Source organism: Camarhynchus parvulus, chromosome 1, assembly GCF_901933205.1.
Source record: "Camarhynchus parvulus chromosome 1, STF_HiC, whole genome shotgun sequence".
Classification (NCBI taxonomy): domain Eukaryota; kingdom Metazoa; phylum Chordata; class Aves; order Passeriformes; family Thraupidae; genus Camarhynchus; species Camarhynchus parvulus.
Window position 1 is genome coordinate 65,392,389 of NC_044571.1, and position 17,137 is coordinate 65,409,525.

Genomic DNA, 17,137 nt, shown 5'->3' on the forward strand with positions numbered 1-17,137 from the left:
CAATGCCATATTGGAATAATTCTTGTTAACTGATTCTGTAGTTAACAAGACAATTTCATTTGCCCTTCTGCATTTCAAGGGGCTTTATGCACCATTTTTTTCCTATCGTTGTGACTCAGTTGCTTAGAGCTTTCTTTAGCCCTCATAATTTTTTTTTTATCTATAAGAAAGATACAAACCAAGGATTATTTTAACCAGTAACTATAGTGGCATAGTTACAAAAGTAATCTAATAGTTTTTGCAAAAATCTTTGGAGTGGCCATTCTTAGGCTTTTTATGGAACTTAATGCTACCTATGAATGGCCCAGTGACAAAATATCAGTGCTAATTTTACTAGGAAGAAGAAGACAATTAATTGCATTTCAGTAGTGAAGTAAATTTCAGTAGTGTCAGTGATCAGAGCAAAGCACAAGGAAAAACCAGAAAATTTTCACTGAAAGAGACATCAGGAAAAGAATATGACCAGACAAGATTCCCATTGCAGTTTCACCAAGGCTGGAACTCATAACAACTACTATCAGCATGTAATTCTAGTATTAATGGCCAATATTCCATGTAATGGCAAACAGATGTGTTTTAAAGTTTCTCTGCTTGATACCCTGTCTCCTGGGCATGTTACAGTTTTCTGCAGCCCATCCTATGAGTCTCAACCTCCATAGACTCAGACAGCCCTATCAGGATATTAACTTGAGCTAGAGAATACATTTTTTTAAGACAGTCTTGAAAATATTGGATTTTTTTCTTTTCATCCCACAAAGGAATGTCAAACTTTGAAATATGTAAATTTTCCTTAAAACAGGGTGGTTTCCCCTTGCCTGACTTCTCCAAGCTGCTTCTGTCCTCTATAAAAACAGACAAATTCAGCACTGCTAATTACTCCATTGACCCCTTTTATGTTCTTTTGTATACTTCTCATAGGATCTTTGTGATTATATTCTGCGTACCTTTTTGTCGTGTAGTTGGGCTTTTCCCTTTGTCATCATTCTTACAAATTCAAATTGTATGTGTTAATGGTACTTCCATACATATTATGTTTCGTTCTAGCTGAAGTCTATGTGAATCCTTAGCATTCCCACAAAGAACAATCCCCTACCATTTAATTTTATTCTTACTTTTTTATTTTTACATAGGAGACAAAAATGCTCTCAGGAACATTCTTCTTTACCACTTGACACAAGGAGTTTTTATTGGAAGTGGCTTTGAGCCTGGTGTAACAAATATTCTTAAAACCATCCAAGGAGGCAAACTCTACTTGAAAACAGTTAAGTATAGAAAATGTCTCCCTGCTACAGCCTTGTAACAGAGATATGATATTCCATGTCTATCCACATTATAGAATGGCATGCATTTCTCCAAATGTTATAATGGGGTTTGGGGTTGTTTTCTAATGTCCCTGATAACTTGGGTTCTTTTTGATCCTTTACCAGGTGAATGATACTCTTCTGGTTAATGAACTGAAATCAAGAGAATCCGATCTCATGGCAACAAATGGTGTCATTCATGTCATTGACAAACTCCTATATCCAGCAGGTGAGTATTATTTTGTGAAATTTGTACCCACTCTTTTAAATGTTTACATGCTTAGCAACTGCAATAACTTTAAAAAGGTAACCAATTTAAAGATACAATTCCTATGTGGAATTTGAAACAGAAAATTTACCTCAATGTTCATTTTGTGGAAGAACCTTGCTTGAAACCTTGGCAAGATTTTGAAATGTTATGAAAGTAAAATATATGAAAGACAAGACTAGCCAAGGACTACCTTTTCTGCTGATATGGAATAATATATATCAAGTACAAGCTTGTGTGAGTGTTTGAGAATGACTGCATCTCCTGACCATTGTAAATCAAAGTAAAATGCACATAGTTGTATATTTCCTCTTATGTGCCTGCTTTTTTTGTCAGAACTGCCTGTTGGAAATGATCAGCTGCTCACAATACTGAAGAAGTTGATTAAATACATTCAAATTAAGGTATTCTTTCAGTAATTATCCCTCTGTCTTTCTGGAAGGATCTATGAAACTGAGCACATTATAAGTCATAAGTGATTCTCTGATCCTTTCTTCAGCAGACAATACATTCAATAGCTCCCAGTTACCCAAATATAATAATGAATGATACCCTGCACTCAACAGTTATGTTTTTCAATGCCAAATAATTGTAGAATATTTGCATCTGGATAACAACAAGTGTGAATTGGCCCAAATCTTCTCTTTAGTTCACTTTTTCACTCTTGGAAAACAAATCACTTATTTGAAAAAAATACTGAGTGACTAAATTCTTATGTCATTAAAGCCAGTAGTATCAATAACCTGTGAAGAAAAGTAGGCATCCTTGTCTATCTCAGCTATCCTCTTGAGATTGCTTTCTCCCTCAACAATGAATGAGAGAACCTAGACAAATAGCATCACCTAACTTTTAGGTCAATGAAGCAATGAATCCTACCCACACTCACTAGGAAACTGTAAGGCAAATGCTACTTTTTTAAAATTTTAAATAAATTTCTTTTCTGTTTTTATAGTTTGTTCGTGACAGTACCTTCAAAGAGATTCCACTGACATTTTACAGTAAGTTCATTTTAAATACTTCCAGATGAGTTGAATATTGCTTTTTAAGTGGTGCCAATTCCAATTTGGAATTGCGCATCTCTTTTTCAATAAAGAAGAAAGCAATTTCTGGGAAAGTAAGATATGCCAATGAAGAAAAGGAAGAGAAAGACTCAAAGTACAATGTTTCTGGCTGCTGTGCTACTGTATTTTTCCCTTTCCAGATGTGTGACTGGAAAGTAACCCTGAAGTAGGCTGTTTAAACTCTTGGGGTAGACAAGATACATATGGAAAAGATTGTTTTTCAGCTTTTAGCCAAGGTTCAGTGCTTGGTGCATAACAGAGTTGTATCTCTCTCTAAGATGTAGCATTGTACTGTGCTCTCCAGGATACAGCATTGTTTGTGTGCTGAGATACCTTTTTTCCATAAATATTTCCAGAGGGACAGAGTGTACCTCTTGACCCTGTTTCCCATATGTGCAAATATGAGGCTTGAATGGGAGAGAGTTGTTCGGAATATTTTCTCTTTACGGAGTACATGTAAAAAAATACCCCTTTTAGCTCTCTTGCAGCCTTTCTCAGGGCATGCATTTCATTTTTGGTTATAGAGTATGTGTTGAAACAAGCTGTTAGAAGACAAAGTTCCTGCTGTAACCTTGTGAGGCTAGATGAATTTAGACAAATTATTAAATTCCAATGGAGTCCTACCCATATTTCACAGTATAAAGTGAAACCGTCCCATCAGACTTTTGAAAACTGGGAATGGACATACTGAAGTTAAAAACCCTTGGAACAAAAAATGAAGTAATTCATCTTGATGACAAGTTGAATATGAGTCAACAGTGCCCCAGCAGCCAAAGTAGCCAACCATGTCCTGGGGTTCATCAGGCCCAGTATTGCCAGTCGGGCAAGGGAGGGGAATTGTCCCACTCTGCTCTGCGCTGGCGTGGCCTCACCTGGAGTGCCGGGACAGTTTTGGGAGCCAGTTTTGGGCCCAGTGTCCAGAGGAGGGTGATGAAGATGGTGAAAGGTCTTGAGGTCAAGACTTTTGAGGAGTTGATGAGTTGTTCATTTTGGATAAGAGAAGGTGGAGGGGTGACCTCATTGCTGAGCAGTGACCCCATCTCAACCCATGCCTTCCTCAAGAAGGGCAGTGGAGGGGATGTGCTGGTCTGCTTTATGGGACCAATGACAGGACAAAAGAAAATGGAATGGAGCTACCTTGGGAAAATTCAGATGGGACATCAGGAAAAGGTTCTTTACCCAAAGGATGGTCAGTCAAGGGAACATGATCCTCAGGAAAGTGGTCACAGCACCAAGCCTGACAGAGTTCAAGGAGCTTCTGGACGGCATCCTTGGTCATATGGCTTAATCTTCCTTCTCCTTGGAGAAGAAGGACTTGATCCCTATGCATCTCTTCCAACTTGAGACATTCTATGATTCTACCTCCCATGACCAGTGAGAGTAGCACAGGAAGCAGTGCCTGCAAAAATTAAGCTAGAGTGGTGTGAACACCTAGAAAGCTGTAGCTGTAGATTCAGATGAGTGAAAGACTGGGAAGGCTGGAACCCCTATCACTGCGGGCTTCTCCAGTGGATGAATATTATTCAAATCACTATCAGAGGTGTTCAATGAATACTTGAGTCTGTCCTGGGTGGACAACTTGATCTTCCAAGGGCAAATGTTCTGTGATGTTCTACCTATAGTTCTGAAGGTTTCCTGTGTGTGCCTGATCAACTCCCAAATGAAAAGGGTGATATTTAGGCATAAGTCATGTCAGAGAATTGTGCGAAATTTTGTGCGAGTAATTGTACAAGCCCTCTCCATTACGTACCATACATCATCACGGGCACCGTGACCCATGGGTTTCATAAAAGGCAAATACCATATCAGCAGATTCTGTCTGCAGGTGACCTGAGTGGATAACCATTGCACAACCAGAACCAAGATTCATTGTGTTGCTCTTCCACCCATTAATATCTATGATTTTACCCATATCCTCATGAGCAGACCAAATCTAACTGATCGTTGCCTCAAAGAAATTGTAAGAATGGAATGCACTGTATATTCCATTTTCTATATTTTCAGAAATTAACATAATTGAAAGCAACGTCCAGCCTATCATCACAAAGGAAGGTAAATGAGGCCTGTGGTATATATATTTCTGCATATGTTCATATACATATTCAGAATATATTTTGAATATATTTCTTTAACGGGATGCATTTTATACCCAGCAACTCCAGGATGCTAAGCACTTTGCCGGAAAAGCAAAGATACAAATATTGCAATTAGAACTGACTGAAATACTTTGTACAAAAAGATTATCCACATTTTTTCTTCCCAAATGAGTTTTCTCTTTTTTCTATGCGTATTTAAAAATACCTTAAATAATATTTTTTGAACCATTTATTTTTTCAATTAAGAAATTTCCTTTTTTCTAATTAAAACAGGTATTTTAAAGTAGATGTGTTTCTTATACTTTGAAGAAAAAAATTGGTTAATTTTCCTATAATTTTCAATCAGTTCTAACTACCAATATCTGTTGGATGCCTGAAAATATCTACCCAATTTTTAGTTTTTTTATTTCTCCGTTCAGAAGCATGACTTAAAGCTTAGTGATGGGACTGAAAAGAAAAAAATGTGGGGATGGGACTGCTAAAATCACTTGTGATTTATAACTTAAGTGAAGCTGATGACATCCAGTTTCCCATTGAAATAAAAATGCTGAAAGGGAATTTGTTTTATCTCAACTGAGAAAGGCAGTTTAAATGTCCTGCAAAGAATTTTATCCAGACTGCTTAATCAGTGTTTCTGGGGGGATTTCCTTCCAGAAGAAGTGACAAATGCTTACTTTTTCAGGAGCTAGTCTGTGCTTCATCCCATTTAGGATTAGAGGCCATTTAACATGTATACTGATCTTTGTTGCCTAGTCTCCATCATTAAATCAGATCCACAGCGCAATATAAATAGATAGATTATTTCATATGGTAATTCATCCAAGCTATTTTAGGAATCTTGCTATGGTGAGGGTGAATCACTCTCCGAAAGTATCTCTTCTGCTCTGTTAAACCCAGAGACAGACTATATAGTTTAGGTGATTTACAGGACGTTTATAAGTTGAAAATTAACTGAAATAAAATCATCTTTTAAAGAAAATAATTTAAAAAATGAAATATTTTTTGAAATATTTCATTATATATTAAAAGTCTGAGCACTTGTTTTGTCAAATTTAGAACTAAATTTTAGTCACCAATTAGAGAAAAAAAAAGTTAGTGAGTATTGAAGGGTTACTCCTTTCCTTTTCCAGTACAGTATTTCTGCTTTGAGACACACTCCGGGGAAAGATCTCTGGCCAGTGCAGCCTTTCTGCTGATAATTACTTTAGATATAGACCAAATAAAACCAATTCTGTCACTTCTGAGCTTTCTCAGTAACAGTACTGAGCAGCAGCTGCCATCAGAACCACATAAATCCTCAACAGTCTGTAGATAAAAGCTGGCAAAGTTAAATGCTAATTTTCTCGGGAAGTTCTACTTGATCATGATGCAAGGGCAATTTCTACTAAAAAATAATTACATCTCTCCCCACCAAGTTTAGAGGGGGATGTGTGCCTTTTCCTGTCTCAGTGTTTTCTCCTTGTGTTGCGCTTCAATTTTTTGTACTTGGGCATGTATGGGATCTAAAAGTTTAAGCAGATGTAGAGTTAAATCTGACTGAAACCCAAATTTTAACAGATAAAATATTCAAAGGATTGATCCTAGACTAGGCAATATAGTTGGCTATGCCTTCACCTTTTGGCTTACACACAACTGCTGCATCTATCACATGAAAAGGTACAGTTATTGAGAAATGTAAAAATTAAGCATTTATAAATATTCATAAATACAGCTTTTATATTATTTCATTTATATTCATCACTTTTATCAATGTAAATTGCTATTTAATCGATTCTCAGCATGCAAAAAATTCTTCCAGGTTTAAAACAGAAGCAGGGAATGAGTCTTGTAAGACAGTTACTTTAAAATATTTATAAATATTTTTCATTAAGACCTGTTAAAAATAAAAGAAGTGAGGGCTCGTTCAGCTGTTTATAACTCAGAATAAATTAATAGAGGTCTGTAATAACAGGGAATCTTTATGGTTCTATTATACAATTTCATCTGAATTATTTATTTCTAAATTCTAATTGATGCAATCATTTGCTACTGAAAAACAACCCAAAACATTTTTGGTTTTTATTGTTGAAGGTTGCCTATATTGAGTGTTTGCAACAATTAACAGGAGGCACACATCTTTAAAAGCTGTTGTTAAATCCTGATCAGTAATTATGGAAAAAATAATCAATTCACAATCAATTTCTACAAAAATCCATATAAAGATATTTAAGGGATTTTTAAGGAAAGTAAAAAAGATGGATTAGGCTAAGTTTCTGTCTCTGAATAAGGAATAAAGAAAGTTTGTTTTACAGCAGCTTCTTTAGTAAAAAGAGTCCCACAGCACTCATTAGAGAAGAACCATATTATTACTGCTTATTGATGGTATGCTCCTAATTTATCTAATATCTCCTGCTTTAGCATGTCAGACAGAGATGCATTTGGATCAGTGTAATCAAAATTACCTCACCCATGATAGCCAGTAATACTGATTAATATCCTTACAGGCATTCCAGCTGATCTCAAGAGTTTGCTTTTTGGTTGTTTGGGGTTTTTTTGAGCTGTGTAACCACTGGCCAAGTCTTAAATACAAAGGGGGAAAAAAAGCCATGTAAAAAAACATCAAAGCAAAAATAAAAGAAACTCCAAAGCAACAAATAATTAAAATAACTAAAAACCAAAAACCTCTCCCCATGTAGATTGCATGCTGATCACTAGTGGAGCAATAGCTGTAAGATATCTGCAAAGATGCAGAGTAACCTTCTTACCAATATATATAGAAAAATATTCCTTTCTGCTACTGATGATCTGGTTTATTGCCTGGAACTTGTCAACAAATGTTAAAAATATTACATACACAAAATAAATAAAGAGTAAATGTACGACAGGATCTTTGTTTAAGGTCTTGTGTGAGAAAACACAAGACTGTAAATGTTGCCACAAATAACCTCTCAGATTTAAACAGCCCTCTATTACAATAATCTGGTTTATCTAGAGTCAGGGGAGAAAATGCAAGCTTCATCTCACCCCCATGGAATACTACAAGTATTTTATGACTATTTGTAACATGTTGTTTTTTTTCCTATGTCACAGACCCATCTATCACACAGCTCACTAAATTAATTGAAGGGGAACCTGAGTTCAAAATAGTCAGGGAAGGGGAGACAATAACTAAAGTGATTCATGGAGGTTGGTATGCTTTCAGCAATTCAATTTGCACTAGCATTCACTATTCCCCATCAGTTTATACTTTATCTAGGTGATTCATGTTAGACAGCTGTTCTGTTTTTAACAAGGCCTTTGTGAAGTGCTGCAATTTTATTGCATCATATACTTTTAAATTCTCCTGCATTTCAAAAAATTGAGGTTTTTTCCCCTAGTTGTGTTCCATAGCTTCAGTTAAGACACTTTAGAAATACTCTGCATGCTGACATATATCTCAGTCAACAATTACTTGCTCATTGCTGTCCTGAAATCAAATATGTTGTATGTGATTCTGTGATTAAAAGACAATTTTGTCAGAAAGAGAGGTAAACCTTGCCTGCTCTTTGCTAAGGGCATTGAGATGTTCACATGTAGGATGGTTTTAAAGGAAAAATCACACAATCATCCTAAAATTTGAGTAGATTTAGTTCCTGATCTCTGAACATTTTTATTTTTCATAAAATATTCTATGGTATTTCCTTCCATGCTTCAGTCAGTTTCCACATCTCAAAAAGAACACTTGAAAGTTCATCACTTGATTAATGCCTTGAATTTAAAAATCCTTGTAGAACCAATTATTAAAACATACACCAAAATCATTGATGGACGACCTGTGGAAGTGACAGAGAAAAAAGTAACAGAAGAAAGAATTATTCAAGGTAAATTAAGCTTAGATATTCCTTCTTAGTAAAGTCCACCTTTGCATACAAAAGTAACATATCTTAAGTTCTATCCTAGTGCCTAAACTGCATTTCCTTGACCGTTGAATTTTCCCTATTACTTCCCACTGTCTCTGTAAAGCTGGCCATGTGTCCCACACACACATATACATAAATGGCAACAATATTTTAACAGCATGCAAAACTATGAAAATTTGTCTTCTTTTTTCGTTTTTATTTTCATATTTTGGTAAGTGTCTACTTCTGCTAATTTCTTGCTACCATTTCAGAATGAGACTGCTTTTATTGCATTTTTGTACTCTGCTTTGCTTAAGAAGGAAATCTTTTTATTTTCTGAAATTCTGGATTATATACCTCCAGGAAGGTTTTATTTTACCAAACATAGATGTTTAATGTGTAGATGCCTACTTTTGCATGTCATCCCAAGCTCTCTTGACAGCCATTTCAGAAAAAGATCTCTATCTCTCTGTAAGGTGGGGACTTGATCTGACATCCACAAGTTAGACACTTGGATACGGCAAATGTAAGATAAAATCAATGTGCATCTGCATCCCTGGATTTTATCACACAAAAGCTCCCAAATTCCTTAGCCAATTTCAATTGTATTTGACCTATTACAGAGCTATTTCTTTAAGTATCCTAGAAATTGATAAGCAGAGTGAGGCATATTTAAGCATAGAAGGTGACATATGGAGTTCTCTGTTGACACTTTTTGATCACCTTGCTTAAATATCTGTTTGCTGCCATTAAAATTCTGTCTGCTAGAGAGCTTGTAAGGAAAAGACACTGTTATAACAACATGTTGACTTAGCTGTAAGTCCTAATATTCAGTTTTTAGAAAATATTGAAATTCAACCAAAGTAATTTGAGAAAGACAGAAATAAAAAATCATACTTAAGTTACTATCACACAGCTTTTTACTACAATGAAAATAATTGAATGAAAGGCATTAGTGGTTTATGAATAAACCTGGGACTATTTTCTGGCAAAAAATTGTAGGGGAGATGCATAAAATATAATCTTCTCAATTCTCAGATTCAAGTTTCATTAATATCCCATGTGAAATGGTAAATAGAATGTAAAATGCTAGAATTTCAGACCTGTATATCATTTTCAATCTGTAGAAACTGATAAGGAATCTCAAATATTAAGTCTTCAAATGATTCATAGCAATAATAAAAGCAAAAATATCCGTTTGCAACTGTCAATTCAGACTAATAATGGACTGCAGAAATATCTGATCTATGGTCTAATACAACAGAGTTTAAAATTGTGTCTTACTCTAAGAATGTAAGCAGGTAATTTTTCTAATTATGACAAATTTGCCTAATTACTTTCAGGACTTGTTCTAAGTACTGTTTTTAATGCTCATTCAGTTTAATTTCAGAAATGGTAAAAAATAAAGTTACCATATAAGCAGAATACAGCAGGTTAACTATGGAATCACCATAGGAATTAAATAGGAAAATATAATTTAAAGGACAAACATGTTATATCTGATAAAAGCCACTATCTTATAAAATTTCCAGGGCCTGAAATAAAATATACCAGAATTACTGCAGGAGGTTCAGATAATGAAGAGAAGTTAAAGAAAATCCTTGAAGAAGGTTAGTATGCTTATTTCATTTCTTTAACATATATATATTTATATATAACACTTAAGTAATTACTGAGTGGATATTCCATGTTTAAAGAATTTATGTTCATACTGCAAAATCGTACCCAGAGATTAACACTCAGAACCCTTCAAATGTAAAATTCTGGTTTGAGTCCTTGATCTTCATATTTCAGTCAGCTCTAGAGTTGAAGCTGCCTGGGTCTAATATATAGCATGCTATGTTTGTCATATAATGTGGTGTTTCCAGTGTTTATGTGAAATTTGATAAGATAACATGAATTTTTAAATTCAGAACAATGCTATGACATGATTATATATGCTCTTGTGGGATTGCCAAATGTTTTCTGTAAATCAACTTTTTTGCCATAACCTGTATCTTATCAGAGGTTACCAAAGTGACCAAATTTATTGAAGGTGATGGTCATTTACTGGAAGATGAAGAAATCAAAAGACTTCTGCAGGGAGGTAATTGAGAGAATTATAACTAACATTTTTGCAACAGGTTATGATAACTGAAACCTCTCTCAGATATGCTGAACTTAACATTTTAAAGACTGATGTAGCAGAAGTGGAATTTTAATGGAAAAAATAGAACAGTATATTATAGTGCCGGATATTTGTGAAATGGCAGTAAGAACCAAAGCTTGAGTAATCAATTTTTTCATGCCATTGATCACAGGAAAAAAAAATTTTGGTTTTTTCAGTCTTTAAAAGGTTACTGAATTAAAACCCAGGGAGCAATGAAGATTTATTCCAATATTTTTTAGCAAATTTAAATCTGTGAAAAACATTTTGAAATGGAACATATTGTAACTGGCCAAATTCGTCTTACTTATCAGTTCTTCAGAAATGAATGTTCATTGCCCTCAAGTTAATAATTAAAGGCATGTTTAACATCTTCTTTAAATGCTTACAGGTGATGGGTATCCAGAAATTAACTTTAATTCTCTTCAAATACAGCATTCCAAGGAATGGTTTTCTTTCCTTCTTGCTCTCTTAATTCTAACAGTTTTGGCAGTACATAACCAGTAGCTGTAGAAAATAGTGAAAGAACTTCTGCTTATGAAATTAATCTTTATCTATGAATTTGGAATGTTCTCTGCTTAATGTAGATTAGAGAAACTACCTATAATAGCAATGGGTAATAAAAAAAGAATTTAAGTGATATGGTTTTTGTAAATGTTAGTTTAATCCTGAGTCAGAAGCTCAAAAATATGGATGGATGCTTCTCTTGACATAAATTAAATCAATCCATTTAATTTTTTGTTCACTTTTCAGTGTTACAAAGTTATATTCCAGTAAAGTAACTTACAATACATTTAATACACTGAACTAAATCTCATTGTTTTTCAAAATCACTAATGTGTGGATGTGACCTAAACTTCACTCAAGTAAAAAATTTCTTGTTGGCTGAACACTGAACAGCTGACCACCAAACTTAAATATGTTAGTTGATAACAGTGCTAGTCTTAGAGAAAAGCCAAGATATGGCTGTGGCTCCCATTGACTGTAATTCTGTCTGTTTCAGACATCTGAATCTTAGTTTTACAGACCTAAGCCAGAATTCACCTATAATATTGGACAGAAACAGAAACTTCCAGAGGGTTTTTCATTTTGTCCTAAGTGTCCCAGCTATGTGAAAAGATTTGCTCCCTGGAGACACATATTTCTGGATTGACTATTTAAAAGAAAAGCTGGAAATTAAAAAATTGCAGCAAGAAAATTCCTGTATATACTGCACTTTTGCTTTAAACCAGTCAACAAGAATCAGGATCAAATTTTATCTGTAGAATTCTGGTCAGATACCAGAATCAAACAATTATAACTGTATGTGTAATCACTTTCAGATACAGAGGTATAAAATTAAATAGGTGTAATCTGTAGAGATGCATCTTAGAGCATATAGGTGTATGGAAAAGAGATAGTTTCTCTCTAGGAAATTTGAAGAAGACAATATCATTTCTTGAATTCTTGCTATTTTCCTTGCTATTATATGTTAGTTTGCATAAGCATCCTGCTTTACAGAATGGACCAAGTAGGCAGATTTTTCTTTTTCTTTGATTTGATTTTTCTCTATCTTTTCCATGATTTATCCAGTCAGCTACCCTTGGCTGCCATGATAGTACCTTACTATACATTTAGACAATAAAAGCAGACACATATGCTGCTTTAGGGTTGTTGGTGATAATGCTCTATGGCCCTCTTGTCTACATAAAATTATTTTTTAGTGAAAATTTCCTAATCATTTGAATTTGAGTACTGACACAAAAAAAAAAAAAATGTAATATCACTGTCTAAATAAAGAATGATTTCATATGGGCTTTAAGTCTGCTCATAAAACATCCAGAACTGCTTAAAACAATTAGAAGTCTTTGCTGAAGCAGAACTTTAAACCAAGATTGCAATGAATGACTCATCCTTAGAGATAACATGCTTTATGGCACGAATAGCATGGTAGCCTGCAACACCTATGCTCAAAAATGACATTGTTTCCACGGAGGGCTCCTTGCATATGGAAAAATGCTATGCCAGATTTAACTCATTTGTTTTTGATGCTTACCATAGCCGGAACTGAGTACACCAAGGTTACTAAAGTAATTGAGGGAGAGCCACAGATTATCGAGAGAGAAATCAAGAAAGTTCATCTGGAAGGTTAGTTTGTCAAATATTCAGTATCACTAAGACCTGCTTTGTCCAAAGTGATCATTCCAGGTGAGGTTTTACAGTATCTATTCATAAAAATTATTAGGTCTGAAGCCAGAATTTTAGCAAGAAGTGTTTTATAGTTGTTTTGGAAAAGAATTCATTAACTGATGTTGCAAAGAAAAATGTTGAGGCTTATCTTGTGGCTAAAAGTAACTAAAATATTTGGCAAGCATAGTAGACAAGAGGAAATGCCTAACCACAAAGCTTAGGTAAAACATTTGAAGGAACATGAGCCATAAAAAATTTGCTTTTCTTTAAGCAGCACATACAGAAGAAGACCACGTGAGTTGCTTTTAACTTGAGTTATTTCTTGTCAGTGTAAATGTGATCTGTTGCTGCCAGGGTTTCTCAGTGTTGTGAAGGAGTGGGTGGGGCGCAGGGTGTATAACCTCTGGGGTTGAGTAAATATCTCACAGGATCTTGGAATTTTTCTACCTTTGTCCTGTTGTTAAATGAAGGAAGCTCTTGATTTCAAAACCCAGAATGGAATAAAGGTCCAAAAGGAGCCAAATAGAATTCACTCTGCCTTTGTACCAGCAATTTGTTCTTCAACTAACAACCACTGTTTAATGATCTTCATTCAAAGTTAAAAAGTAATTTGCTTAGGGTTTCTTTAGTATTTATGTCTTTTTCTAATTCTAATAATGCAGAATAATGCATCTGTCAGCCTTTGAACTAAATATGTAGGAGAAAAATATGTCTTTTGGACAATGAAATTAAATTAATGTGTTTCTACCTTTTTAATTTTGAAGTCTGTGCCAAGTAATGAAGGTTTATACAAAGTGTTTGTACAGCTTCAGTGCTGCGTAGTACAAGGCATGCTGGGGAGTCTCCTATTGCCTGAAAATGACAGATGGGTGTGATCTTCAAACACAAGCCTTATCTGACAGCATAATTGTACAGACAGCACCTAAGTATGGAAAGCTTCCTTTGGATGGACCATATTCTGTCCTTGTCAGGGCAGTGCAGAGCTTGGAATTTTCTGCCCTGGTGGTACAGATACCTGGTATTTAGTCTCAGCTGGAATGAGGTCAAGCTTGCATCTCAGGGCTATGTATTTATATACCCTGTACATCAGGATGAAAAGATAACTGGCTGCAGCTTGTTAAGTAAATATACAAGTACTTCATGGTTGTAAAGGAGGAAAAATTACTGCAGTAGCATTTCTGTGATGGTAACAGAAGAACTATTTCTTATGCTTGTGATGTGTTCTTTCTCCCAATGAGGAGATATCTGGTCAAAAAAAGTCTCAAGATTTGATGAGAAAAAGGAAAACACATCCATAGTTTCGCTGAAATAAAAAGGATATATCTAATGGGGCTGGTACCTATCCAATAGACCTTGCTCTGCTCCAGCTTTAAAAACAGAAGCTGAGAAAATTAACTAAACCCTAAATGTGGGACACAATGCAGTTACAAATCAAGTCCAAAACACAGCTGGATATGTGGCCAATATCTTGTAATGGTTCCAAGCATTTAGCTTTTGAATAATTCCTGAAGTAATGTCAATGCAACAGACCTGGACATCTGCTGCCAAAAGCTGAGACTGAGTGCTGTGCCTTAACCTGAGCTTGTACTTCACTGACACAGTGTCACATGGTGTTTCATGAGTGAAGAGCATAGGCAAAATGCCCTGGCACCTGCCTACATCATGTAACCATCTGTAGAACATCAGTGTGGATAATGGATCAATTAATATGTTCAAAATGCAAAAATACTTTTAAACTGTTACTAAGGTTTAATGTTTGTGAGAGAAATGTGGAAGATGTATTATAAGCATTCATATTTCAGGTGATCAAGCCAACATGCTTCTGGAAACGAATTCTTAATTTACTGAAAAATTTAAAGAACAAACTTCAAAAGTCAGCAATGATTTTCCAATATTTCTAATGAGTTTTAATTCAAAGGCTCCAGCAAATTAATTCTGACTGCAGTTTTTCTGTTTTCTAGAAGCACCTGTACGGAAAGCACAACCAACCAGGAGGGCACAAGGTAAAAAAAAGCCATACATTTAAACATTATAACACATATAAAATATTATCTCAGTTGTCTTAAGAGTCAGGACAGGGGGGGAAAAAAGGCTCTTAAAAATACAGGTTTCAAAAGAAAAAGCTGTATTTCTGTTTAAAAAAAAAAAACACCTAACAAAATCTGCAGTTGCTAATTATTTTTTTCTGATAACTGAAAACAATCTAGATTGTGTGCTTTCTGAAAGAGTGTTTCAGATGAGATTAAAGCCATCAAAGTGCACTCTGACTTAAGAATCTTAGCAATGGGAAAATGGCACTCTGGGATTCTCCACTGCAAGATTTATAACTCTCAGAATATAAGTAATTTTGATTAATGAAGAAGCTGAAAGATCAGTTTAATTTCAAAACTGCCAGCACAAGAGGGAAATATTCAGCTCCAGGCTTCATCTTTCCTTTTCACATGTCTGTTTTACAAGTAAATACAGTATATAGTCTTACTATGTTATGTATTTTACAGGTAATAATTAAAGTTCTTTTTCTGTATTTTGCAGGAGGAGGAGCAAGAAGGAGGACCAGACTAGATCATTCCTAAAAGCTTGCCAAGACAGAGTTCACAGAATTAAAAATTAACAACATGGTCTTTGAGAGGAACTGTCTGGGGCTTTTTTTTTTAATGAGAACATTAGAAAATGACTTTTTTTTTGATGACATAATGTAAACTGAACCATGAATCCACAAAAAGATGTGAAGCTGAAGATACTCACTGCTAGCACAGTGCTCACTAGGAGTAATCCATTTGGAGGTGCTTTTACTGCTCTTGATAGTAAGCACTATCAAGGGTGGGATCCTGCAAGCCCAAAAACTTCTCTTAGAACCAGAATTCTTTATTCTGCTGGTTAATAAGAGTTTGCAGGATTTGATTGAAAATGAGCAGGGAACAATACAGAGTGTATTTTTTTATTATTATTATTTCCACTAAATAAGAAATATAAGTGAAATTAGATGACTTCTAGAAAAAAAGAAAAAGAATCACCTCAGGTGACTTTTATAGTAATCTAAGGAAATATGGGATGTTAACATAGCACTTTTGGTTCAGTAGTATTGTATGCTTTTGTAAGTCAAAATTCATCGTGTGTTTAAATTTGTAATACCAGTAATGTTACCTTTTCTAAGCAAACAAATATGCCTTATATTAAATGTATCATGGGTTTTTTTGTCCTACACTGCATATCCAAATACCTTCTAGTAACTTGGCTAATGGAAGCTCTTCAAAAAAGGAAAAAAGCAAACATTATGAGCTTCTTGCAATGTATTAGTGATCATGTTGACTTCTTTATTTATAAGAAATCACATTCCCATTAAAGGAATCCTGTAACAATAAATATACTGAGATTCTTAAGTGTTTTCCCATTTTTCCCTAAATATGTCTTTTGATTATTAAAGTGGATTATAAAAGTGATAAATAAAATGCATGCAAGCAGTTAACTCAGCATGGAAAAAGGTCTTCAAAAAATGAGGCCAGGTCTGAAAGCTTTTGTATCAAAACATGCTTTGCTAATGCCTGGTATTAATGTGGAGTTTTCTGTAAATTATGTCAATTTTATCACTCTAATTTTGTACTCATAGAAATTGTCTGCCTTTATCAAGAAAAGGTGTAAGACAATTATTCATGGAGCAGAAGAAACTTGTTCAAGGTTCCTTAATTTTGCAGACCAAAATATCAGAGGCATTGTCTAACATGCTTTTCTACTTCTGTTTTGGAACAAATACTCAATAAAGAATTTGGCTGAACTGTGTTTGCTTTCATTTGTAAATATTTTTTAATAGCAAAGCAAATTTTAAATATTTTTACTATTTTAAATTTAACTTATAATTGCAAAATATGCTTTCACAGAAGCAAACTAATACTTCCCCTTCTTACTTAGCACATGCTAATGGACTTAAACTGCACCATTCTCCTTAAACAATGAAAAACTTTCCCTAATTCCACAATGACATTCCCTAAACACAGCTCCTTGAACAGCACAACTATCTGAGAATGAGAATGATAAATTGTGCAGCCTTACTGGGCTATCAGATATGTCACTAAGGTAACCTCAGTATCTACTATCATAGTACTTTAATGGAAGGACAGCTTTTAATCCTGGCAAGGGCCAGATAGCTTTTAGGTCGACATCAGAGCTCTTAGGACTATCTAAAAGGCGAAGCTGCCACCTTTCCTTGGAACATTTGATTGTCATTAAATCATTGGGTTTAAA

General features: G+C 34.7%; 1 protein-coding gene across 6 annotated transcripts in view; it reads left to right on the forward strand.

Annotated features, from left to right (window-relative positions):
- POSTN (periostin) overlaps positions 1 to 16,669 on the forward strand; it is a 30,882-nt gene extending 14,213 nt beyond the window's left edge. The window contains exons 13-24 of one of the 6 annotated variants that reach the window (XM_030943280.1): positions 1,131 to 1,261; positions 1,428 to 1,530; positions 1,906 to 1,973; positions 2,522 to 2,567; positions 4,635 to 4,682; positions 7,796 to 7,891; positions 8,476 to 8,565; positions 10,116 to 10,193; positions 10,589 to 10,669; positions 12,770 to 12,856; positions 14,860 to 14,901; positions 15,431 to 16,669. In XM_030943280.1, coding sequence (XP_030799140.1) covers positions 1,131 to 1,261; positions 1,428 to 1,530; positions 1,906 to 1,973; positions 2,522 to 2,567; positions 4,635 to 4,682; positions 7,796 to 7,891; positions 8,476 to 8,565; positions 10,116 to 10,193; positions 10,589 to 10,669; positions 12,770 to 12,856; positions 14,860 to 14,901; positions 15,431 to 15,471 — 911 coding nt within the window. In that variant the 3' untranslated portion in view covers positions 15,472 to 16,669. Of the gene's footprint in view, positions 1 to 1,130; positions 1,262 to 1,427; positions 1,531 to 1,905; positions 1,974 to 2,521; positions 2,568 to 4,634; positions 4,683 to 7,795; positions 7,892 to 8,475; positions 8,566 to 10,115; positions 10,194 to 10,588; positions 10,670 to 12,769; positions 12,857 to 13,172; positions 13,193 to 14,859; positions 14,902 to 15,430 lie in introns of all 6 variants that reach the window. The other 5 variants (XM_030943296.1, XM_030943288.1, XM_030943313.1 and 2 more) reach the window with 5 other exon arrangements.
- Positions 16,670 to 17,137: the final 468 nt, after the last annotated feature.